This window comes from Cyprinus carpio, chromosome A4 (assembly GCF_018340385.1).
Source record: "Cyprinus carpio isolate SPL01 chromosome A4, ASM1834038v1, whole genome shotgun sequence".
Classification (NCBI taxonomy): domain Eukaryota; kingdom Metazoa; phylum Chordata; class Actinopteri; order Cypriniformes; family Cyprinidae; genus Cyprinus; species Cyprinus carpio.
Window position 1 is genome coordinate 14,939,282 of NC_056575.1, and position 25,214 is coordinate 14,964,495.

At 36.3% G+C, this 25,214-nt stretch overlaps 2 protein-coding genes across 4 annotated transcripts in view; one reads left to right on the forward strand and one right to left on the reverse strand.

Annotated features, from left to right (window-relative positions):
• The window catches only part of orc5 (origin recognition complex, subunit 5), a 37,147-nt gene that overhangs the window by 2,201 nt on the left and 9,732 nt on the right, over window positions 1-25,214 (reverse strand). Inside the window, exons 4-15 of one of the 3 annotated variants that reach the window (XM_042742678.1) lie at window positions 14,959-15,173; window positions 5,299-5,415; window positions 4,467-4,559; window positions 3,775-3,960; window positions 3,546-3,620; window positions 3,314-3,425; window positions 2,858-2,988; window positions 2,614-2,662; window positions 1,715-1,805; window positions 1,552-1,604; window positions 253-365; window positions 95-142 (exon numbers count right to left, since the gene is read on the reverse strand). In XM_042742678.1, coding sequence (XP_042598612.1) covers window positions 95-142; window positions 253-365; window positions 1,552-1,604; window positions 1,715-1,805; window positions 2,614-2,662; window positions 2,858-2,988; window positions 3,314-3,425; window positions 3,546-3,620; window positions 3,775-3,960; window positions 4,467-4,559; window positions 5,299-5,412 — 1,065 coding nt within the window. In that variant the 5' untranslated portion in view covers window positions 5,413-5,415; window positions 14,959-15,173. Of the gene's footprint in view, window positions 1-94; window positions 143-252; window positions 366-1,551; window positions 1,605-1,714; window positions 1,806-2,613; window positions 2,663-2,857; window positions 2,989-3,313; window positions 3,426-3,545; window positions 3,621-3,774; window positions 3,961-4,466; window positions 4,560-5,298; window positions 5,416-5,666; window positions 5,928-14,958; window positions 15,174-25,214 lie in introns of those variants that run through there. The other 2 variants (XM_019093191.2, XM_042742671.1) reach the window with 2 other exon arrangements.
• Window positions 5,991-25,214, forward strand: part of lhfpl3 (LHFPL tetraspan subfamily member 3) — a 32,759-nt gene continuing 13,535 nt past the window's right edge. Inside the window, exon 1 of the mRNA XM_042742691.1 lies at window positions 5,991-8,012. Within this exon, the coding sequence (XP_042598625.1) occupies window positions 7,586-8,012 (427 nt within the window). The 5' untranslated portion in view covers window positions 5,991-7,585. The remainder of the gene's footprint in view (window positions 8,013-25,214) is intronic.

A 25,214-nucleotide genomic window follows, 5' to 3' on the forward strand; every position in this document is an offset into this window, starting at 1 on the left:
CTGCAGCAAAAAGACAAAATCAAAGGGGGAAAAAGGATAGATTATATTTATAAACTTGCAGTGAACAATTAAGCAACAGAAGCAAACTTCTCACCTTCTCATGTTTCTTCAAGAAATTGGTCTTTCTTATTTTCCCGTGACTCTAAAGCAAAGACAAGACTATTTTTTAGTGACCACATGATTCATAAAGAAGATGCATTCATGAAAAGTCATGTGTAGATAATATGAGAAGATCAGAACACTGTAATACACCTTGAGGAAGAAGCGGCGGTCTGTGCGGGCAGGGTTAAAGGATGCCAGGTATGCAGCAATGAGCAGAAACTTGGAGTAATATGGCAGCTCTATGTGAGCATGTGCTGATAAAACTACAGGAAGAGGGGGAAAAAATCTCATTGGCTGATGAGGAAATTAATTTCCATTGGTAAAAAAAAAAAAAGAACAAAGATACAGATAAAATAAATGAGTTAAGTCTAAAAATGACTGTTTAAAAACGGACTGTTTGCAATTAACATTTTTTAAAATAAATTAATATTTTTTAAAAACCATTTAAGTAGATTTATATCTACTGTTGTAACATCACATTTTAGTTAATGTTTTAAGTATTATGGAGTATCAATTAACGAATGATTACTCCTGTGAAAAAGTAGCACTCTTTATCATACTTTTTATGAAAAGTACTTATTTAGAAATATTGTGTATATACTCTGAATATACATTCAGTGACACACATTTGCACATTATTTAAAATTAAATTAAAATGCATGAGAAATAAATGCATTTCAAATGCAACTTTAGAGTGCTTTTTTTTGACCCACCCGAGTAGAACTTGTGTACATCTTTATATATAATTTCATAATTCTACTGTCCTTGAAATATAGGTAAAGTGTACTGCAGAACTGACAAGCATTTATGGTAAACTAAAATATACTTTCATGTTATTTCTATTGAAACCTGTATGTAAAGTACTTAAATATATTTGTAATTACACATTTCTAATGATGAAAACACAATTTAGTATATTTAAAATATATTAGTATAGAATAACACGACAGTTATTATAATCATGAACTTTTAGTGTTGGGCGATAAATAGAATTACAAAGTGCACTTTAAGTGCAAGAAACAGTAACTAAAGTGCACTCTATAAGTACACTTATGTGACCTTTCATTTAAATAATATTAGATTATCAGCAAATACCAATTTTTATTATACTTTGAAGATTTGTGATGCAATTACACTTTTTTTTTTTTTTTCCCATAAGAGTAGGGTTGCTCAAATCCTTAACCTTTGGGATGATAATAACAGCAACAATGCTGACGATACTAGCCTTAACAAACTCACACACACTATCTATGACTCATCATGGAAGCCAATCAGCTAATGTGTGGTCAAAAGGTTGATAAAAGTAGAAATCTTGGCAGTCTATCCTAGAAAAAGCACTGGACCTAATTTTAAGCAGCCCTATGCAGTGCCAGCAGATGGTCCGTGAGGGCATGACTGAGGCCTCTGCTGGTCTGTCTGAACACGCAGAGTGTGTGTCTGTCTGTGTACCTCTGAGGGTCGTGGCCTCCTTCTCGTCCATCTGCTGCTGCTCCCATTGCACGCTGATTGCGGTAAACCAAAACACACAAACACTCAGTGACTGATGTGACACACGACTCAAGCACAATCTCAACCGTGAGCACTCTTCAGAAATCACACAGCACTAACAGACCTGGACACCTCTCGGAGGTAAACCGTCTGCATGGCTCTCTGCAGATGGGGCTCAATGTTTTTCCATAACTTGTGAATATCGCTCTCTTTGGCTGAAGGAAGCAAGAAAACATTATTTCAAACACTGTGCTGACACAAAAAGGGGGAGTTTATAATATTTAAAGGGGAGGGTCATCACAAAATGGCATATGGATCAGGACTACTTTAAAGAATTAGTTCACCCAAAAATGAAAATTTACTCACCCTTCCAAGATATAGATAAATTTGTTTCTTCATCAGAAAAGATATGGAGAAATGTGGCATTACATCATCACTTGCTCACCAGTGGATCCTCAGCACTGAATGGGTGCCGTCAGAATGAGAGTCCAAACAGCTGATTAAAAACATCACAATAATCCACAAGTAATTCACACGACTTCAGAAGTGAAGTGAAAAGCTGCGTGTTCGTAAGAAACAAATCTATCAAGTTTTCTTGTGAGAAGACAACAAGGGACATGCTTTTTCACTGGAGGAAGCATTATTATGGATTTATGGACTGGTATGTTGGCCAGAGGCCACGGTTTAAAGTTAAAACACCGTAATGCTGTATTTGTTCCTTAGAAATGCTCAGCTTCTGACTTCACGAGACATTATTTGAACTGGAGTCATGTCAATTGCTTTTGGATTATTGCGATGCTTTTATCAGCTGTTTGGTCTCTTTCTGATGGCACCCATTCACTGCAGAGGCTCAATCAATGTTCAGCGTTATAAGAACACAGATTGCAGAGAATCAAATTCATTCAACATAATGAGAATACAGATTTCAGGCAACATGAGGGTGAAGAGATTATAAAATTTACATTTCTGGGTATACTAAGCCTTTAAATGGAAGCATCATTCAGTTGTGTTTAAATATTTTACCTTCTCCTTTCTCCAGGGGTTCACAGAACTTGGAGAAATTCAGGACAGCCTGTTAAAATTTAATTTTAAACAGTGTATTTAGTATTTTAGTACCCACTAATGTATTGTGTTTTTATAAAGCTAGTGAACAGCAAAAACACTTTCTACTGGTTGATGGGCACCTGCTACATCATAAAAACTGCTACAAAATAACTGCTGTTTGTTGCTGTAGACTCAGGCAGCTTAAAGGCAAGTATGATCTCACCAGGTGCCTGAGCTCTCTTAGATCTCTGCATACTGAGAAGAAGACCCCCAGCAGGATGTTTATGTAGGAAGCGTAGAGCTCAGGTGTGTAGGATGGGTGATGATCCCAAGACAGAATCTGCACAAGCTCCGCTGAGGGACCAGAAAAAAAGGATTTAAGACACATTTCATTCATTCAAGTATGAAATATCCTTGATATCCCTGTTTGCACCCAGTACTAACACTCTCTCAGTTGAGAGACTCTGATTGTTACTATATGTTGAAAAAGCTCAAAGAAAGCCTAGAAGTGTTGACAAATGCAGCAGAATAATAATCTTTGTTATATAAAACATTGGGATATTGACAACTTTGATCTTCACTTATATTTACATGACCTCACTGTTTAGACAGTGCTACAATTACATCAAAATCTGTCATTTGATACCCATCTTTAACTTTGATGGTCTTACACTCTTACCTTTACTGTAATCTGGAAAATGAAATAGCAGCGGTTCAAAGCAGCCAGTGTTGGGCCGAAACTTTTCCCACACGATTTCACTGAGCAAGATGACGGTCACATTATCATTTACCTGCCAAAGGGTGATAAAGAAGAATGAAGAAAAGAGAATTTGCTTATCAGACATAAGACTATATAAAGAAACAGGTATTCTACTTAATGCAGTAAAGCATTAGTTAAACAGAGCGCATACCAACTCCTGTAGGCGCAGAAGAGCAGGAAGCAGGCTGAAATCCATATCTCTCATCCGTTCAGCTCTGTCCAGAATCTACAGGGACATTATATAACATTGTGTCACATTAATGCACAGCTTTAATAAATATCTAAAAGCACAGACATAACATTCTGACAAAATTCCAAACATATTATTTCATCAATATTAAACTACATATACATACTACATGTATGTTAAATAAACTCACTATATAGCGTGTCTGAGTGGCAGGTGAACTAGAGCTCATCTGTTTGTACAGTCGCACAAAATCTGACAGAGATGGGCAACGGGGAAGCAATGCTGCAGCATCGGGCCCAAAAAAGGCAGACAACACCTGGTGAAAGAGAAGCCCACTGGACACACACTCAACACAGTCCACTGACGCATGGGGGAGCTGAAACACACACAAAACAACAAACACTACATGACTTTGAAAGCACTAGGCAGCATACACATGCCTACATCGTAAATGGTTACAGAGGAAAACTAGTCATCATACACCACATGACTACAGATTCACACACTACCAGACTTACAAGTTGTTCCAAACACAACAAACTCATGCAGAAACATGAGCCTTGTTTCTAACAATCACAAGACAAATGAAAATAATATATGTTTAATACATGTTTGATGTCCTCAGCTCAGACGGGACAAATTCATAGTCTGGAGATAATAAAGCTAGTCATTCACTATGAAGTTTTCAGTGAAATCTGTCAAATCTAACTGAAAAAAAAAAGAAAAAAAAAAAAACCCAGACTGGTTCTGATTTTCACCAACTAGAGTGACTCCTTCAAACTGTAAATTGGGGCAAAAGTTGTGTAATGTGTTCCATAAATGAGCATTTTTACAGGTTTTATAAACCACAACTTTCCAAATACTCGGTTTTCATGATCTTACCTCCAGATCTTTCATGATGGAGAGCACCACATGACTCTTTCCTGTTGCTCTGTGGCCATAGATGAAGACTGAAGGATAACTGTATTGATCTGGCTGTTAACAGACATAGAAACCACAGCTCACATTAACAGCAGACATTATATCTCTTCTGTTCATCAAGGCTGAATTTATCAGAAATACAGAATATTGTGAAATATTATTGCAATCTAAAATAATGGTTTTTATTCCCGTGAGGCAAAGATGAATTTTCATGTCACATGATCCTTCAGAAATCATTCTTAAATGCTGATTTATCATCAATATTGAAAACAGTTTTGCTGCTTAATATTTTTTTGAAACCAGTGATACTTTTTTCAGGATTCTTTGATGAATAAGTTAAAAAGAACAGCATTTATTCAAAATAGAAATCTTTTGTGACAATATGCACTACCGTTCAAAAGATTGAAGTCAGTATTTATTTTTATTTTTTTAAAGAAATTAATGCTTTTATTCTGCAAGGAGGTGTTAAATTGATAAAAAGTTCTAATAAAGACTTACATTGTTAGAAAAGATTTAGATTTTAAATAAATGCTGTTCTTTTTCACTTTATTCATCAAATAATCCTGAAAAAAGTATCACAGATTCCAAAACAATATTAAGCAGCACAACTCTTTCCAACACTGATAATAAATCAGCATACTGGAATGATTTCTGATGTGACATGTGACACTGAAGACTGCAGTAATGATGAATTGAATAATCACCCATGTTTATTTTTTTAATTCAATAATTAGTACATAATATAACCCATGAAACCATCAATAAATAAATGAGTAGGAGTTATTTAACTCACCTGTCCCATGAGTGCGAGCAGTGTGGCCAGCTGTGTCTCTCTGCACGGCAGTCTCTCGGCCAGAGAGCGCAGTGTGTCCTCGGGATAACCGGGACACTGCAGCGTCACAGACATTCTCTGATCATAATAAACACCTGTATTAGTGCCATGTTAAAAAAATAACAAACGTTACGTGTTGTCGTTTTCAGCATTAACGCTGAAAAGGACAGAAACACGACGCACAGACATTCATCTGATGCATGTTGTCACACAAGCAACTGCGAGAACACATTGTTAATAATATTTACACGTGTTCAAACCAACAGACAGCTTCGGTAAACATGCCACTTTTCAATAGAAACTAGCAAACAAAAAAACATCACAAATACCTAGTTATTTGAGAAACGAATGGTTATATTTGTCCGTGTTTGAAGAACGGAGAACTTCACCTCAGTTTGCCCGCGCTGTTCACGAAGGACGTCACGAGTCCGCGTCATTTCCGGACAAGAGTCTGGGATTTGTAGTTCTTGGTGTTTTAAATCCCAACGCTCTTGAATTTAATTTTTAAACGTTTAAAACCGAGAATCCATATCATCATCCGCCTGAAAGTCAGTAGCGACACAGGTGAATGTAGATGTAATTTTAGGGAACACGTTTATTGTACAGGCACGCAAGCGTCTCTTGATCTGCTATGCGGACAGGGAGTGACAGACGCAGACTGAATATTCGGGTGTGCCAGAAATCTGCGCTGTTCGCTCGAGCGCACTCCGTCCCCGCGAGCGCGTCTCACTGCGATCAACACGCGCGGCATGAATCTCATCCCAGCGTTTGACTGTGGTCGGGTGTAATGTGTTTTATTGCTCTGAGATGTGCGCACAGGATTAAATCGGATGGAGTACGCCGTTAAACCAGCAGCCGAGAGGAGAGCGATATTTGCGTTAAATCTGAGAAGAATGGACACGCAAAATATGATGCAGTGCAAGTGTCGTCATCCGAACATCTGTTATTTCTGTTAAACGCAACAGCAAGCTTTATCACGGAAAGTCCTTTATATCTTGTAATAGCCTCATGGAAACAACCCTTTGGACTGTGTAAGGTAGATTATTGTTTATATATACATATAAATATATATATGCATAGGCCTATATATGAATAGATAAATGTATTTAATCACTTAAGGTTTGGGTATTCGCAAACCATCCAAGTATTATTAATTTATTCGGGTCATCATTAAGTATTCATACTGACATTTCCGTTGGGAGTATTATCTCCGCTGCACTGGAATGCGTCTTCTTCATATGAGCTGTGTCTTCATTTGAGTTTAGTCATTATTTTTGCTGTCCCAAGTGTGATTATTCACCTTAATGAGATTGCTTGGCTGAATGATGCGGATGCATAGAGGCTGAATGGGAAGAGAGCTGGAAGAGAACATCGTTGGAGTCACGGACAGACTGCCACATCCACGCTGAACGAATCACTGTGACATCTGGCACTAAAACTGCTTAGACTGTCGTGACATCTGTGAGCTGTTCTGTCTGTACTTGAGTTTAGGTGGCACCCCAGGCAACGTCCAGAGAGGACCGAGTCCGGATTGAATCCAGAGAGGACCAGAGTGTAAACGACATGCAGAGTGGACTGAATTCATAAAAGTAAATTCAACCCAGACACGATCCGATTCCAGACGCAGGAACTGAATCCAGTCTCAATCTGGATGGGATCTGAATCCAGACTGAGTTCATAAAGGATTTAAATCTAGACTGAATCTGGATAGGATCTGAATCTACTCCATCCAGAGAGGATATGAATTCTGACTGAATCCATAAAGAACCTGATTTCATTGCAAACTCACAGCGCATCTAAATCCAAATTGAATCTAGATACAATCTAAATCTAGATTTCATCCAAATCTAACCAGAATCCAGCATCAATCCAAATAGGATCTGTATCCAAAAAAGGACCTAAATCTGGACTGAATCCAGACAGGACCTGAATCTAAACTGCGTCCAGATAGAACCTTAATCTAGATTCAATCCAGATCGGACCAGAATTTAGACTCAATTCAGATAGGAGCTTAATCCGGATAGGACTGAGTGCAGTTCGAATCCACCGTGTATCTGAGCCCAAACTGAACCCAAATAGAACCTAAAACTAGATTCAGTCCAGATAGGATCTGAATTCAAATATCCAGGTTGAATCCAGAGAGCTCCTGAGAACAGAATCCAGACCAAATACTAGGGTGAACCTAGTCAAGGTTGAATCCATTGGGGACCTGAGTCCTATTTGAATCCATAAAGTACTGAATCCATCTATGATCCCTGGGACACCTGCAGCGATGCTCCCAGCCACGGAGGCAGCCAAGATCTACCAGACCAACTATGTCAGGAACTCTCGTGCCATCGGGGTCCTGTGGGCCATCTTCACCATCCTCTTCGCCATCGTCAACGTGGTGTGTTTCGTTCAGCCCTACTGGATCGGGGATGGCATGGACACGCCACAGGCTGGTTACTTCGGCCTCTTTCACTACTGCATCGGGAGCGGGATATCCCGGGACCTGACGTGCCAGGGGACCTTCACAGAGTTTAGCTCCATCCCGTCTAGCGCCTTCAAAGCTGCGTCCTTCTTCATTGGGATGTCCATGGTGTTGGTCCTCTCCTGCATTGGCTGCTTCGCCTTCTTCTTCTTCTGCAGCACAGCCACTGTGTATAAGATCTGCGGGTGGATGCAGCTGGCAGCAGGTGAGTGAGTGACAGCGCATCCTTTGGAGGTTTCCCAATGTGTACTGATGTACGAGTAGCCAAGAGCCAGGAGCCAGGAGTTCAGTATGAAAGGGTGGAAGCCAGAAAGACAATCTGTGAAGTCCAAACACACACACAAATCTTCTGATATTTGCAGTTGGCATATTCTAATATTTTTATAAGTCTGTCATGGCACCATAGTACTTTAAACACAGTACCAATCAAAAGTTTGGGGTAATTAATTTTTTTTATTAATATTTATATTCAGCATGGATGCATTAAGTGATCAAAAGTGGAAGTAAAGACATTTATATTGTGGCAAAAGGTTTTTTTTTTTTTTTTTGAGCACCAAATCATATTAAAATGATTTCTAAAAGATCATGTGACACTGAAGACTGGACTAATGGCTACTGAAAATTCAGCTTTGCCATCACAGGAATAAATTACATTTTAAATTTAAAATAAAAAAAGGAAATTGAAATAATTTCAAGTAACTTTTCAACATTTACTTTTGAATTATTTTTATTTGTTGTTCAATAATTTTTTTTCTAATTTATTTTTTTTTATATGATTTTTATAATGAGATTTTTCTAAGGCGTAATATATATATATATATATATATATATATATATATATATTATTTTTTTAATAAGACTAAACAGTTCCGATGTCATTATGTGGATGTGCAATTTCCTGACAAATATTTATAATACTGTGTAATGAACCCTTAGTTTACACTGCCATCCGTGTGATCACTACTGAGTAGTCTTTTTGGTGCATCCCCCAAATGTGGTGCTTGTAGAAAAACACTTAAATCAGAACTGCTAGCCATTCAGTGAATCCACAGTGGACAAGATTATATAAATAAATAAATCATGCATACCACTTTATTATCCTTAAATAAAACAGATGAGTATGATTAGAAAATGAGCTTAAGCACTGGACGTGTCTTTTTTTCTTCTGTACAAAAAACAACAACTGCAGATAGGCTTAGTCAGTTTATTTTTCCCCAGCTGACCAATGCTGAACGTGTCCTTAATATTTTTGATAGATGCTTCTAGTAGTAATTTTATGTTGTTTAATAGCCTCTGAAAGTTGGGTTTAGTTGTGTTGTGCAATGAAGGCTTGCATTTAATAGGAAGTAGAATCTATGAAATGAGCAGATGAGAGAGCTTAAGATGTGTGAACTGCATTTGTGCACAATGCTTTCATCTGAAGGCTTTGGCTTCAAAAGGACTGCATGAGTAGAGTCAGCAGTAAGAAGAACATACAGTATATCTCCCTGTATGCTAATATTTACTTTACATTTTAACTCACTTCTTTTGGTTCTTTTTTTTCTCTCTCTCTCGCTTTTCCTGTTCATTTGTATTCTTGACAGAATCAAGAAGTTTAAAAGCTCCTGGGTTCCATTTAGTTTGATGCATTTTCAGGAGTGACTGACCACCCTTTCTGAATGTGAATGTGTGTGTGTGTGTCTGGTGGACTGTGCTCTGCCTATCGGTTTTTGCTGTTGGTAGGGAGGGATGCACCACAAGAGAAAATGTTCTAAACATATCTAGCAAAATTTCTGAAAATCTTGAGCGCTCTGTAAACATTTCATATTTTCTCAGAGAGGAAAAAGACAGGGGTTGTCTATTTTTGTGCCTTGCCTCAGGGACTTCAGGTGAGTTTGGAAGTAACTCACAGTTGTGGACAAATTACTGTCATAGTTGGCTTATGTGCAGCTGTCAGAGCAAAATGACACATGATGTTCTTGCAAGCCTCCATAAGAGTTGTGGACAAATTACTGTCATAGTTGGCTTATGTGCAGCTGTCAGAGCAAAATGACAATATGATTCGAGAACTGTGAAATTCTGTAAGCTTTTTTTACTCAACAACACTTATGTCAACGACAAAATCCATAACAAGTTATATTTTCTAAAGTCATTTGATAGTTTGTGTGCAAAGGCCACAAAAGATATATGCTGAAAATCTTTTCATATAATAATTTGAAAAAAATAATTTCAAAAACAATAACATTATTGTCATTATTATTATTATTATGAAGATTACAACTAAAATTGTGGAGAGTTACAGCTGTCAGATATTAGTAGGAATTGTACTTCAGCACACATCACTAGTTTCTCACACTGCGCTGGTGTGATCTTGGTCCACTCTTCTTCCTCTCTCTTCCACAGTAACTGTAGTGGGTTTCTTAGCCACAGCTTTGTCTCTAAAGATTTTCAAGCGGGTTTATATCAGGACTCTGGGCTGGCCATTTTATTATTTCAATGTTCTTAGCATCAATGAACTGCTTTACCTGTTTTGCAGTGTGACAGGGGCATTGTCTTGCATGAGAACTGGGATTTTTTTTGATTGGGAAATGCTTGCAGGGACGGTACCGCATGTTGCTGAAGAAGTTTCTAATAAACATTTGCATTCACTCTGCCATGTAGCTGTAAAAGACAATCAACTCCTGCTGCAGAAAACATCTCCCAAAGCATGACACTTCCTCTTCCACTTTTCACTGACTTCTTTACACACTTTGGGTTCAGTCCTTTTCCAGTTTGACGATGAACAGAAAGTTTCCCATCAGACCCAAATAAATCAAACTTGCTCTCATCACTGAAGTGAACTTTGGACCAGTTATCCTCTCTCCACACAACATGCTCCTCAGCAAAGGTGAGTCTAGCCTTTTGATTCTTTCTGCTCATGAGAGGCTTAGTAACTGCAGAGTCGCTTTCAGTCTGACATCTCTTAAACAGATCCTTACCCTGTTCAGCTGGCAAGCAATTCCAGCTGCAGTGTTGAACCGATTCCCCCATTGAGATTATCCACATTATCCTGCCCTCTCATGCATTTGTCTTACGAGGACGACCAGCCTTTTTGGGAAGACTTGAATGAATTAGTGTCAATTGTAAAGCTGCAATTTTTGAGAAGTCACAGGTTTGGAATGACCAGCTTCTTGTGCAGTGGTTGAAAGTGTCATCCCTTTAGCCTTCATCTGGACAACCTCCTGTCGCAGGGTTTCAGTCATCTTAGAGCAGCCCGCAATTTTGCAATCTCAGTGAAATTTGGAGGATTGCTGCCAGTTAAATAGGGTTTGTCATATAATTAAGGAAATTGGCGCCAGATTAACACCAATAAATTCGAGGTATCTGTAAGTGTTCTCTAATTTTGATCAGAGTCCTTTTTTTCAAATATCTCATTTAAGTTTTTTATACTGTGCTTCAGAATACAATTAATTTATGAAATTTGCTTAAAAAATTGCTCTTCTACTCCTGTTAGGATTACTAAGCAGTGACCTTGAAATTTAGAAAATTGTAGGTTGTTCTCTAATTTTGATATATATATATATATATATATATATATATATATATATATATATATATATATATATATATATATATATATATTAATTTATAATATAATACTTGTATAAATTATATGATATGAAATTAATATAAATTTAAATATATTTAACATAAGAATGGTGTCATCGATGCAAAAATGCATTTGGTTCTCGCATGTCTTCTAGGATTCTACTTGTAAAGTCGCTTAGCTCATGATCCATGAGCCCATGAATATGAGATGTTGTGGTTCAGATCATTATATCTTGCTTAAAGTGTCATTTGCAAGTTTAAGTCTTGCTCGACTGACAATTTTTTAATGGACCAATTAAAAAGGCATTTGTCAGTAGATGTTTATTAGATGGTGGTGTATTTGGTTGCACTTTCAGAGGGGAATAACCTCAAGTAGCTTACTGCAGCCGCTGTTTTCAGCAAATGTGAAAAAAAGATTACATAATCAGATTTTTAAGGACGCCGGCAGCTTAACTGCAGATTTTTAGGGGGGCCGAAGCCTAAATAGGTCTGGAATCGCCTATGGTGCCAAGTTTGAAAGAGCCAAGGCAGATGGGAAGATTTGACAGGAATTTATTTAAGTTTTGGTCTGGTGTTCTTTTATGTTTCATGGAAGAAAGTAAGTCATACAGGTTTGGATCAACATGAGGGTGAGTAAATTAAATTAATTACGCTTCTAATTGCTGGTGAATCTGTGATACGCTTCTTGATGGTTCACATGGGGTGAACAATGACTTTCTGATCCTGATGCCTTGGGGAAGAAAGGATTGATTGATTTTTAGGAATTGAGAAAAAATGAAAGAGCTACAAAAGTTTTTATTATTATTTTTTTTTTATAACCTTAAATTTGGTTCTCATACAGGTGAGATCTGAATGGATGTTTCACAGGACTGCCTAAACAGCCTTCATGAGATGGAAACTAGGATTAGCAATTAGCAATAAAAAGTCCATTTGGATTTCTAATGGCTCACCGTATGTGTGTCATGAGAAACTAATGTTGTTACTGTTTACTTATCACCGGTTTGAAGGAACACGGTCAGCGCTGGTGGCCCTAGTAGTGCCCTAATTCAGACAGCACTGCACTGACAATTGTTTTGATATAATATAAAATCTGTGATGTGATGCAGTGAGGATGTCATAGTAGAAGGTTATTGATTTTTTACTAAATTTAAAATGAAGTTTGTGAAGAAATGATAAATGATACACTGCAAATGAAACTCACAAACAAACAGGCTCAATAGCAATAGGCTTAAATCAGACTGAATGACTTGTCTGAGGTATGATGATGGATTTTTCACTTCTGAGAGCAATTACAAAATTCCATAACATATGGACATTTACATACATAGTGACCATCAACGGCCGAGGGTTAGGAGCTCCACAGAGGCACTAATGGAAGCAGGGCAGCTTGTGAATGGAGAGCTGATAACTGACTGTACTTCATACTCAATGACTGACTCATTCAGTTCACTCTTGGCCTCCAATAAAACGCCCACTCTTCTATCTGTCTCTCCACGCGCTTCATACATCCAGTTATCTGCTGTATTCTAGTGCAACAGATGCATTACTCTTCTGTGCATTCACTAACAAGAACTGAGGTCTATGTTTAATGGACATTGGAGTATCATATGATATCATTATATTGTAGTAACATGTCTAGTCTGTTCTGTGATTTTAGTTCTGCCCTCTGTGATGTAGTTTTCCTGTGTTAATTAGCTCATTCTAATCTCATTAGTTCCCTTTGTCAGAGTCATGTTTGTTTACCTTGTGTTCTCCTTTAGTCTGTCTGTCTTTGTCTATGTCTAATGTGTGTGAAGATTTAGTCTGTGATATTCTCCTTAGTTTTGTTACTATATCAATTTGTATTATGTTTAAAATGTATAATAAAAATATCATTAAAAATATCCTTTTGCATGCTAAAAAAAACTAAAATACCATTAATTTAACAGATCAGATTTTTCACTTAAATTCTAAATATTAAGTTCATTAACTCATGAACTCAATTAATTATTAGCTTTTTTTCCTCTCGTTTTTAATTGTCTAGGGTTTCGGCATTATGTCAAGAGGTAAATGTTATTTTACAGTTTCCTGAAAATATTTAATCTTTATTTAGCACATGTGTGAATCATATCCAGGAGCAGACAAATCTCACACTAGTGGGAGTGAGAAAATGAGGTGCTTTTTGGCTCATTTTTTTTATGCTGGGAGACAGCAAGTGATATGCGATTGTATTAAAATCCTAAAATTGGAAACACCATATGAAATACAGCAAGTATTTGTTACACCCACTCAAGCTAAAAATCACCATGAACAGGTTAAAAGAGCAATAAATAGGGGTGTAATGCATGTTTTGTTTTTGAAGGGGCAGTTGCTGTCACACTTCTTTCCCTAAATAAAATATGTTACAATTAACATGTTTTAAAGAGTAAGGTGTTCGCTTGGTGGTATGGTTTTTATTTAGCATGCAAGGATAGGTCCCCACTTGATGCATCATTTACAAAAATGAATTAATTTAATTCACTTTATTTTCAAAAAAAAAAGTGATTTTTTTTTTTAATGGCAGAAATACTTGTTTTTTTCTCTTTTTCCTAATGAAATCCATTTTTGGTGCATTACTATACAATAAATTATGTTTGTTTTCCTTATCTTCGTAACATATAACAAGCCTGTTGTGCAGAACATGATTGACAGCTATAAATGAGAGGATGCTATAATTAAAAGTGTCTCTTTAGGGTTAAGTGTGAGCAGCTGACTTGACTGAGGACAGGGAACATCTGTTTGAGCTAAGCCACAAGACACAGTCTGCGACTGACATCAATGATGGACTGACGGCTCAGAAAGCCGAAAGAGAGGGAAGAAATAATAGCCTGCAGTGGGAGCCTTGACATATTTGACTGGCATTTTAAGATTAAAATTTTTTTTTTTTTTTTTTTTTGAGTTTTAGTACATGTCTGATAGCTTTCAAGCAAATTTATGTGCTACAGTAACAAATAAATATATATAAAATGATATAAATATGAATGTTTTTATTTGAAAAATAATTATTTCTAAATAATCAACTTAAGTTGACACCATTACAGCATATACACATTTAAAATCTAAATGTTTATATAATTTAAAAAAATATTGAGGACTTGTTTGTTTACATTATAATTCCGATACCACTATCCTCCAATTTGCAAAAAAAAAAAGTGACGTTTTATTTTTGGCTGCAAAGGGACTATAAATGCTTTTAGCTATTTAAACAAAGGATAAGCCCTTCAAAATCATGTTTACAATAAATAAATATCAAAACAGGAAAGAAATTAGCTTTGATAAACTATTTCATGGGGTCTTTAAAAAGAGCAAAAAGTTTCTTGGAAAACTTTTTTCATAATAAACTTAAATATAAGACTAGTTCATTGCCCAGGTGTTGAGTTTAACTCTAACAATTGCATTTATAAGTGTCTAATCAGCCTTATTCACATTGTAAATTAGAAGTAGATTTAGATTGAATTTTTAATAGAGTTTATACCAGATTCAATATCAAATGTCATTTAAAATTCAAGATCACAGAAAGCGGTAGATGAAAGGCATTATCGTATGAAAGGCATTATGTTCCTCACCTCACAAAAACTGAATCTGTAATCACCGTAATTGGCTGGTTGGTGGGTTTTCTCAGAAGTTTATCCTGAAGACCCATCTCTTGGAAATCGACTGCTGTCTCTTGAGGGGAAGTGGGAATGTTTGATGCCATCAAACCCTCTGCATAGTTCATGTAGACTCCACAGGGAGCAGATGTTATTGCTGCTAGTTTCCATTTGGACAGTGGGGTGCTTACCTGGAAAACCAATGAAGAGATACAATGAAATCAGTGACAGTAATGATGAGAGAGAGCCTTTGGGACCCAGATGTGTGTGTTTCAGCACTAACTAAGTGGGTGAAAGGTGACAATTATAGGGGCCCCCACTGCCAAAGGGGCCCACTAAATCCAGTAGTTATGCTATATATTCTCCTACTCTTATACAAATCATTTTGGTATATTACAAAGGTAGCTTGTATGCCCAAGGGTTTAATGAAAACCTCAAAAACATCCAATCCAATGCTTTCCAAATATCTCCTCTCTCCCCTCCATTAAAATCAAAGTTTTGCCTTTTTTCTTTCGTGAACATTTGGGCGGTGTTATGCAAATCTTCTCACATTGTGACGTAGACATGTGGGGGCGTGTTTAAATGAGGCGTTTTAGAGGGGCGTGGACGAGTCTTAACTTTTATAAAGAATATCTCTTTGGATTTGAGACTTTAGTCTTTAAAACTTTACAGATCTTCTTTATTCACCAAGAGCTTGTAACACTCCAAAGAGAAAGAAAAACTTGAAATCGCATCATATGACCCCTTTAAAACAATGTTACAAGTTATTAATCACTTAATACCATTTTGATGTAATATTTTTATCAACTTTGTATAACCTACAAATTTATATAAAATAAGCCACATTTTTATTGCTTTTGCTGTTGTCCAATAAAAACCCAAGCACACGTTCGTCCACAAGATGTTTTTTGAAGAGCATTTCATCAGGAAAACATCTGTTGTGGAAAAACATTGGATAAGCATCTTCAAAAGCAGTTTTACAAACATTCTAAATCATAAACGTCTTAAAGACATCTTCTAAATGTCTATATGACATCTGATAGGATACATCTTGGAGATGTATTGCAGATGAGCAAACACAAAAAAAAAACTAACAAACAAAAAAACATCATGCAGATGTAAATGCAGACATTAAATTGATGTATGTGTGCTATCAGGGAACTATTATTTGTAAGTATGTACTGTATGTCATTTTTTATTTTCTGTTTTGTTATTTCATTGAAAAGGCATGGCACCAGATGTAGGCCTCCATGCCCAAATCTTATGATTTCAGTAGAGGGCAGTGGGGCCCAGAATTCCCTCCCTGACTGTGGGGAAAGCAAGTGAGAACAGGAAAGATAAATAGAGAAAGACGTAGGTGTGGGTTCATACTGACACAAACGTTAAAAACTAAATGAGCTCCAGGAAAAGTGTCACCTTTGTTCACTGTGTCAGAATGTGTGCATGCTTGTGTACCTGTGAAAGTGGTGCACGGTGAAGCACAGAATGTCATTATTTAGGAAAATTAAGCAACAACTGTTTTCAACATGGATAATATTAGGAAATGTTTATTGAGCAGCAAATCAGCATATTAGGATGATTTCTGAAGGATCATGTGACACTGAAGACCGGAGTAATGATGCAAAAAAAAAAAAAACAGTTTTTTCTTTAGTTTAATTTTAATATATACTTAAATACATTTCTGATGTTTTATGTTGGAATGATGTTTGGAGTTATGATGCTTTTACTGTATTTTTGATCAAATAAATGCAGCCTTAGTGAGCATAAGAGACCTCTTCCAAAACATTATCTGAGCCCAAACCTTTGATAATAGTGAATATACTGGTGTTTTTAATATTTATTATTTATGACATTTACAGTCATCAAAAATAGCAACCTTGGACAAAACAACATTGGACCCCATTGATTTTCATTGCACGGTCATCAATCCTTTCAACGTTATAGGTTCAAACCACTAATCTTAAGTGCAAACCAATAATAATAATGGTGCTTAGCAAGCAACAAATTATTCACTTTACACTGCACTTGAAATTCAAGGACTAGCCATTTATAAAACCAGTGAATAGTATGTAGTGTGCCGTGTGTTAACTGTCCTCCACACGTACACTATTGTGAATCGCAAAGTAATAAAATTGCACACATGCTTTGTTCAGCTAGACATAATAGCATTGAACTCAAACATGCAGCATGAATCAGTCCTCAGCTAGTCATGTATCAGAAATCCAGCGTTAGAGATTAGCTCTTAGTGGTTAAAAATACCCATGCTCCATTAACACGCAAGCTTTAATCCTCTCCGACATGATCTCCGCGGCGTGCTGATGAGCACATCGGGCCAGCTACTGTCAACTCAAAGTCACTTTCAAAACGTATGGCTCAAACTAATTATGATATATAAAAAATGCATCATCACACACTGGATGGAGTTTGTTGTCTCTTAATTGTGGTTGACGGCTTGGCCGAAGTCTTTAGTGGATTGATCAGCTTGTGTATCTAGAGTTAATGTCATTAGCGCAGACGTAGGAAAACTGGCTCTTGCTTGCGACTATTAGCTAATCTTGGCTAAGACTGCGTGCTCATGCTGACCACATTTCTCATTCTAAATGGATGACTGAAAGCCCATGTGTTGCTAACCGATGATGCTATTTGCTAACATCAACCAGTTCTGTGAAGATGTGCTGCTTTTAGCTTTGACTGAGCTGCTCTTGTGAAAGCGTGGCATGGCTGTTGTTTATCTGTTGCTAGTATATCATGATCACAGATTAGCCTTCTTTAGTTTCAATGTCATTAAAGAATCTTAACGTCATTCTGCTTTTTAAAATGTTATAAACTGCATTAATAATAAAGGTTACCTATGAACTTCTAATTGCATACACTAGGGTTTTGCGATACACTGCTGCTAGGAAATTGTGCTGTACTAAGGTACAAATTCATAATTTTTAGAAACTTTGCTACCTGTCCCAGATAAAAACGTGCTGCTCCATCTATCTATCCATCTTTCATAATGTATTTGCTACTCTTTATGTCACTCTATTATACCTTCAAACTTCAAACTATTTTACATTTTCAGACTAGGCTTTGTCTAGTTATCATTGAGACTTAGCAAGTACGAAACATCGTCATTTTATTTTGTATTAACATTGAGACAACCATCAGGGTGGGGAATGTTGTCATATTTTTAATAGTGCTGGCAAACGATTAAGAAAGGAATAATTGACATATAGTATAATAGTATAATCGCGAATAATCGCATCCAAAATAAAAGTTTTTGTTTACATAATATGTGCGCGTATACTGTGTATATTTATTATGTGTGTGTGTATATGTGTGTGTGTATATATGTATGTATATATATATATATATATATATATATATATATAAATACAAACACATGCATGTATGTATATATTCATGAAAAATGTTAAATATATATAATATAAAATATAATAATATAAATATATGCATGTAAATATTTTCAAAATGTTTACTGTATGTGTGTGTATTTATATATACATAATAAATATACACAGTATACACACATATATTATGTAAACAAAAAACTTTTATTTTGGATGTGATCAATTGCACTAATTTTTAATTACATGTGTCAACGAAATAAATTGCCAAATCTAAATTTATAGTTTTATTTCCTTAAAAGCGACAGAATGTATTAAAACATAGATTAATAAGTGAAATACTTACATCAAATTAATATTGATACCACAGTACCAGAGGTCAGTGTTGTATATTGTGTATGAATTAAGCCTAAATGCACATTACAAGACAGTAGCTGTGGTGTGCAACTAGTCTGCAACAAAAAGTCACAGATGCTACCATCAATTTTAAAACTTAAAACCTAATTTTAATAATCTGGATGACGAGTCGCCTAAAGAGAAAAGAGAAAAGCAATGAGCAATATCCACTGAAACTTAAAAACTAAACAGTGCAAATGGAGGGTGAGGGAGTGGGAAGTCGAAAAAAAAACCTTCAAAGTGTCAGTTCAACTGCTGCCCACGTCTGTCCAAACAATTTTTCAGCACTTTCCCCCACAAAAACTACTGCAGGCACATCCTTGCTGTTTGTTGACATTGTCAAGATTGCACTGTTGTGTAGCTGGGTTGAGTTGGTGTAAGAACTGAATTTTTGGGACAGTACTGTAGCTACAATCGTATAGAGGATAATAGTCTTGTAACTGTGAGATGACATGACAGAAAACTAATTATGAATCTGTAAATGTGCGTAGGACGACAAGCTTCTTTTGTAATGTACTCTTGGCCTTGCCTGCGAATGAGAATTGTTATGAGCTGAGCGAAAATAGATTTTCACATTTAAAAATACTCCATCCTGCCATAATCAATAAAAAACAATAACGCATCAAGCCTAAACAAGCAACAGCCAAATTTATTTTCTTTTAGTTTAAAAATACCAGCAAAGGCTGCCAGAAATCTCAGAGGATGTGTCCTCAAACCAGCATGGAAACTTGGACATCAGCTTTGAAATAAATAGCTAAAAGCGATGCATCATGCAGTCTGTCATTATCAAGGGTTATCACAGTTAAGTGGAGGTTAGGATAAAATTAATTAGATTTTCATTTCGACCTCCTCAATTTGTGCTTTCTGTTAATTCTGCTTTCCCGAGTAATGGAGCTACATTTAGTTTATTATCGCCATCTCTTTCCTGCCTCACCTTTCTGGGGTTCTTTCTTCAAACATGAGCTTGTTTAATTACGTGTGTTTAATTAGAACTGGGAAAGAAATAGACTTTAGAGTCTCTAAAGGATGACGTTGAAAAGACTGATAGCGAAATCTGGCTGAGCACTTAAAATGTGAACCAACAAACACATTTGTGCACCTGCAGCAGAGAACAAATACATGAACAGAATGATCTCTGACTGTGATCTGTTATTTTTCTTTGTTTTCTTTTTGTTTTATTTTAATATTTGAAAATTTTTTGAACATGTGAAGGTTAAAGGAAGATTAATGTAAACAACCAAACGTGGAGAGAAAAATATTATAGTACCTAAATTATGGAAACCTCCAAACTATGGAAGCAAATTTACCATCATTATTTGTTTCTAACTAGGGATGGTGGACTTATTTTCATTTTCTGACCTGTTCCCAAGGCCATTATAACTTTGCAATCATGGGGATATATATATATATAAAAAAACAGTTATTTTAAATTGTAATAATTTTACTGTATTTTTGCTCAAATAAATACATGCAAGTATATTATGCATTGTCTATTGCCTGCCGCATTGAAACTCCATTGTAAGCGTCTCCTGTAACTGTGCTGTAACTTTTTTTTTTAACCCCAAGGATAAATTATTTTCTGTGGTTATGCCACAAATGCTGTCGTTAGAGGAGAATATATGTATGAAAGAAAAGGATAAATGATTATCAGTGCACTATCCAAACTCATTTAGAACACCAACACCATTTATACATTTTCCCCCAATTTGGATTGTATTTCTGTATGCAGCCAGAGGCAAATCATACAGAACAGCTTCAGTATCTTCATGCACACTGGTAGTCATGACATAGCATCACTGCTCATTAGCATAAAAAAATGTTTCTTCGCTGTATGAAGTACACTTCATATGTATCAATACTATTATGAAACATAAGTATTTTGAGATTGAAGAAAGAAAGAAAGAAAGAAAGACTCCTTTTTAGTCAAGGAGAATCATGCCCTAGGACATGAGAACTCATAAAAATAAAAACCATGAGAGACTGAGGAGTAATTCGATACGTGTCGGCTTGCACTGTATATTTACCTACATGTTAGTATCTGAAGGCCAATCTGAGCCTCTGCTTTTGTTGCAGCAGCAGCCGGTCTGAGACTGAGACTATTCAGCGACAGCCCGTGAGAATCACACATCTTCAGACAGTTTCATGCTTTGCTCATCTCTCCCAGACCCTTTGATATTATGTATGTGTCAGTGATGGTCATTCCTAGATTGTTTGATGTGTAGAACCTCAGCCTCACAATCCATGCAGATAAAACCTGCTTCTGAAGCCACAGCCGTGATCAAAGAACCCATCTGCCCTTGCATGTCCTATCCGCCTCCTCCCCGTCTCATTCCTCAAAACCCGTCACTGCTGCGGCCCCAACAGCCGTAACTACAACTCCTAGAACATTCTAGGAAGATGTAAGTTAACATCTCAGAGTTAGAAATATATATATATATATATATATAGATATATATATATATATATATATATATATTTTATGTAGGCCTATTTCACTTCTCTGTATACTTAATGTGCAACCCTAAAACTAAGTAACAAACAGAGACAAACCAGAGGTGTTAACAAACTGGATTCAGATAAATGTCTTGAACTCTCTTACCTCACCCAGCAAAGCTGTTGACCAGAAAGAGAAAACTGAACGTAGAAGACTGTTACAAATACTCATTATAGCACCCCTTGTGGCAACGATGCAGAATGCAACATTTTGAGCCTGAGACATAAGAAAACTGTAAATGTTGACCAACAGAACACAGCCTCACTGCACACATTGTAAACCTGCTTCTTTCCAAACCCACACAATGCCCTTCTTTTCGCTGTCCTTGTCAAATCAATACATAATAATGGATTGAGTTTGTCTGAGCCAGACCAGAGGCCATTAGCAAGCGTATCAGTGTGCTGTCAGAATAAATTACAAGGCCGATGCTCTGCAGAGGAGAGAAATCTCTCACCTAGTGGAGGCCGAAGAGCCGCTGTGGCTCAGATGAGAAGGATAAACTGACCTCTACGGTTAGCACATTAAATCAAGCAGACAGGGCAAAATGTTAAAGGCAGATTTAGAAAGGACAGCGTAAAAAGCCCATGGTGCTGGATTTTGTCAGAGAGACTTTTGAAGAGCACAGAGAGGACTGTTTTCTCTTCACTAAAAGTTTGCACAATGCATACCTTCAGTGTTTTCACTGGAAACCAATTACAACACATTGAATGAACTGTATTTCTATCCCCCACAGCAAAGACGCTGTTTGCGTCACATGAAAGTCGCAATGTAGCAGCAAATGTTTCTTCCATATTGTAATAAGCTCTTCTATGACTAGATCTTTCTTCAAAATTATGGGTAGTAGTTTTGTACAGAGAAATGTGTCTTATTCTGTAGTTTTGAAGATTTTAGAAGTATTATTCATGAAATTTAAATGACACTGACCTAAAAACCTCAGAGTTCACAGTCTGTCTAGAAAGGTTTATTACTGACAATCTGTTTCTTCTATGGGTAAAATCAATGGGAACTTGATTCTTGCTCTAATGAAATTGATTTATGTGTGACAAGACATTTCTTTTTTTATGTATCAGAGCATTTTGATGACTTCTAAACTTTGCTTAGAAGGCAAACATTGAAAACACACAGAATAATTACATAAGCAGAAAAGAATGGGCTTCAGCAGTCAGGGAAAGGCAAAGAAAAGCGTGTGCCAGTTTTGGGATGTAAGTTCCCCTGTGTATAAGTGTCTGGGGAGATCAGTATTTCAGTGGGAAGCCCATTACTATCAGCACTTTCTACTTTCAGCCCTCCTATACATGAAATCATTATTATACTATGTGTATGAGTTTTCAGGTGCAGTAAAATAACATTCAAATGTATTTACTGCACTGATGATTGTTTTTTTTGAATGGACTTAATTAGCACCTGAGCCATTATTTATTTGCTACCCCCTTTTGATAGACCATTTTCACGCAATATAGACCTTGACTATATATATATATATATATATACACAGTATATATATATGACTGATGTCGCTTATGGGCTTAACCTAATTAAAATTGAAGCCTGGAATGAATCATTTAAAACCTCATAGATTATAGAAGATAATATGCATAATTAGGTGCACACTGGTATAGTGTGTGGTGGATTTCAGCCGAGAGATTTTGCATATTTCATGATTTACTTTGGAGGTTTAGAAAATGAGTTGTCATGGAGATATGAACAGAAATCATTAATCTCCATACTGCAAAATAAAAACAAAAGTTATATTAATAAACCAATGCATAATGCATTTTATAGAGGTCGGTGTGTGTAGACTTGTACAAATACATTACACATATATACACACACACATGTTCCAGATAACAATTATGGCAAATGCTCTCTAATAATGCAAAATGGGCTGTTGTTATTACTTGCTGCTTTAACCACAGGTTTGTGACTTGGAAAATGTAGAGGGACACATTAGAAGGCTCCAGTTAATATCAGTAATAACTTACAACACTTATGGCTGCCAGTGCAATGAGAGATTTATGAAGACCTGAGCTATTACCATAAGACTGTATGACATATCGAACAGTCTACTTCTATTCTGAACAAGCAATAATGATGACCTAGTTTTACACTTACATTTATGTCCATTGCCTTTTACCAATTCAACAACACTGTATTGGTTGTATTTTTCCATTAATTTAAGAAAAAAAGTTATAGAACAAACTAAATAAATAAATATATAGCATTGGTTATTGCTGAATTTTGATTGATAATGAGCCAGGGCTTCATAATTTCATTTTTCTTTATCTAATCATATGGAGAACACAATCTCTCTATATGATAGACAGATTATATTATACACACATATATATAATTTCACAGACTTCACACAGCACCTATGCTGACCGCTTTCTTCAAACCCTATAATGAATGCATTAATATTTCACAAAAATATATATTTTTTTAAAGTTTAATGGGACTAAATAAACTCTGGTCCTGGCAGCAACTTCGTGGTTTCCAACAGATAGGAAAACAGTGTTCACAAATATGCTGAATGTTTTAAAACCCTTTGGACCTCAGAACCCTGCAGCTGACATAGAAAACCCATTAAAATAAATGCTTTTATAAAAGAGAATATCAGAATTAAAATATAATAAAATAAGGGAAGGGAAGGGAAGGGAGGCCTAAACAAAATTTAATTAAACTAAATTTTCTAGTGATCATGCAGCAGTAATCAAATGATGGAGAAAAGTGTTATCACAGGGCATATATCCAGACGTGGTGTAGTCAAGCACAAACATTTTAATGAGCAAAAAAGTGTCTGTATTGCAGTGGTGGGGTGATGCTGTACAATCCCAGTAAAGTGTGCCAGAACTGCTGCATCCTCCACAATCTAGCTCTCAGAACCAACCTGCAGAATGAGATACTGTGGGGCGTGGATTACGTTCAACACAGATGCTGTGGGTGTATTTGTCCGTTCGCCGATTTGCATAATTCCTATAGTGAATTGGATGCTAAAACAACGAAGACAGTACATGCAAATAAACAGCCCTATCAGCGGGTGCAATTCATTCTTAGTGAATTCCCCCTTCAGTTATCTCTCAGCCCAGCATGGCAGAACGCCAGAGAGGTAGAGATAGTGCTCAAGAGAGCTTTAGTAAGTTCTCAGCCCGAGAACAGCCATGAGCATCTGCAGGAGAAAATGAAGAGAGAGAGAGAGAGAGAGAAAGACTTCAAGAGAGTAATGAGAACAGAAGAGGCGATAATGCAAAGACCAAGGATCTTACAACTGCAAAAAGAACAGTTCAAGTGGGAGAGAATGGACCATTTGAACAAGACAAGTGGAATGGAAATAGAGCATGGTAGAATTAAAGAGGACAGAAGTGGTAGAAAAAAGCTGACAATGGACCACATTGCCCCGAGGATGTACTTTAGGTATATCTCATGAATAATAAGCTGCCCGATCCTAAGAAAGGATGACGTTTATATCAAAGGTGCAGTCACATTATCACAATTTTGTGGGCAAAAAAGGTCCTTTGTGTATTGTCAATAGTGTAGCCATGTATGAATCACAGCTCACACAGAAGTCACTTTCAAACAAAGTTGCTTTCTGTTGGTCAACACAGTCAAACCAACCTGATCTAGCTGAGAAATCTGCCAATGGAAGTATTTCGCCCTCACCTGAAAATTCCTGTTTATGCGAGTTTCTGTTTAAAATACTGAATTAGACCTGCACAAATTCACTGAACAATGGTTAAATGTGACCGGGCATATCAAAAATGAAAAATCTGAAGATGAAGAAAGGATATTTTGTCCTGGAGGGGTTCATAACAACCTTGTACCCCATGGACTTTCATTGTATATAGACAAAACAACAACAACAACCAAAAAATACTTCTGGTCCACTGAATTTAAAGATTTAGAATGACACTGTGAGTAAATAATAACCGAAATTTCATTCTTGTATAAACTGTATATTTCATAAAAAAGAATATATATATATTTTGTTGAAT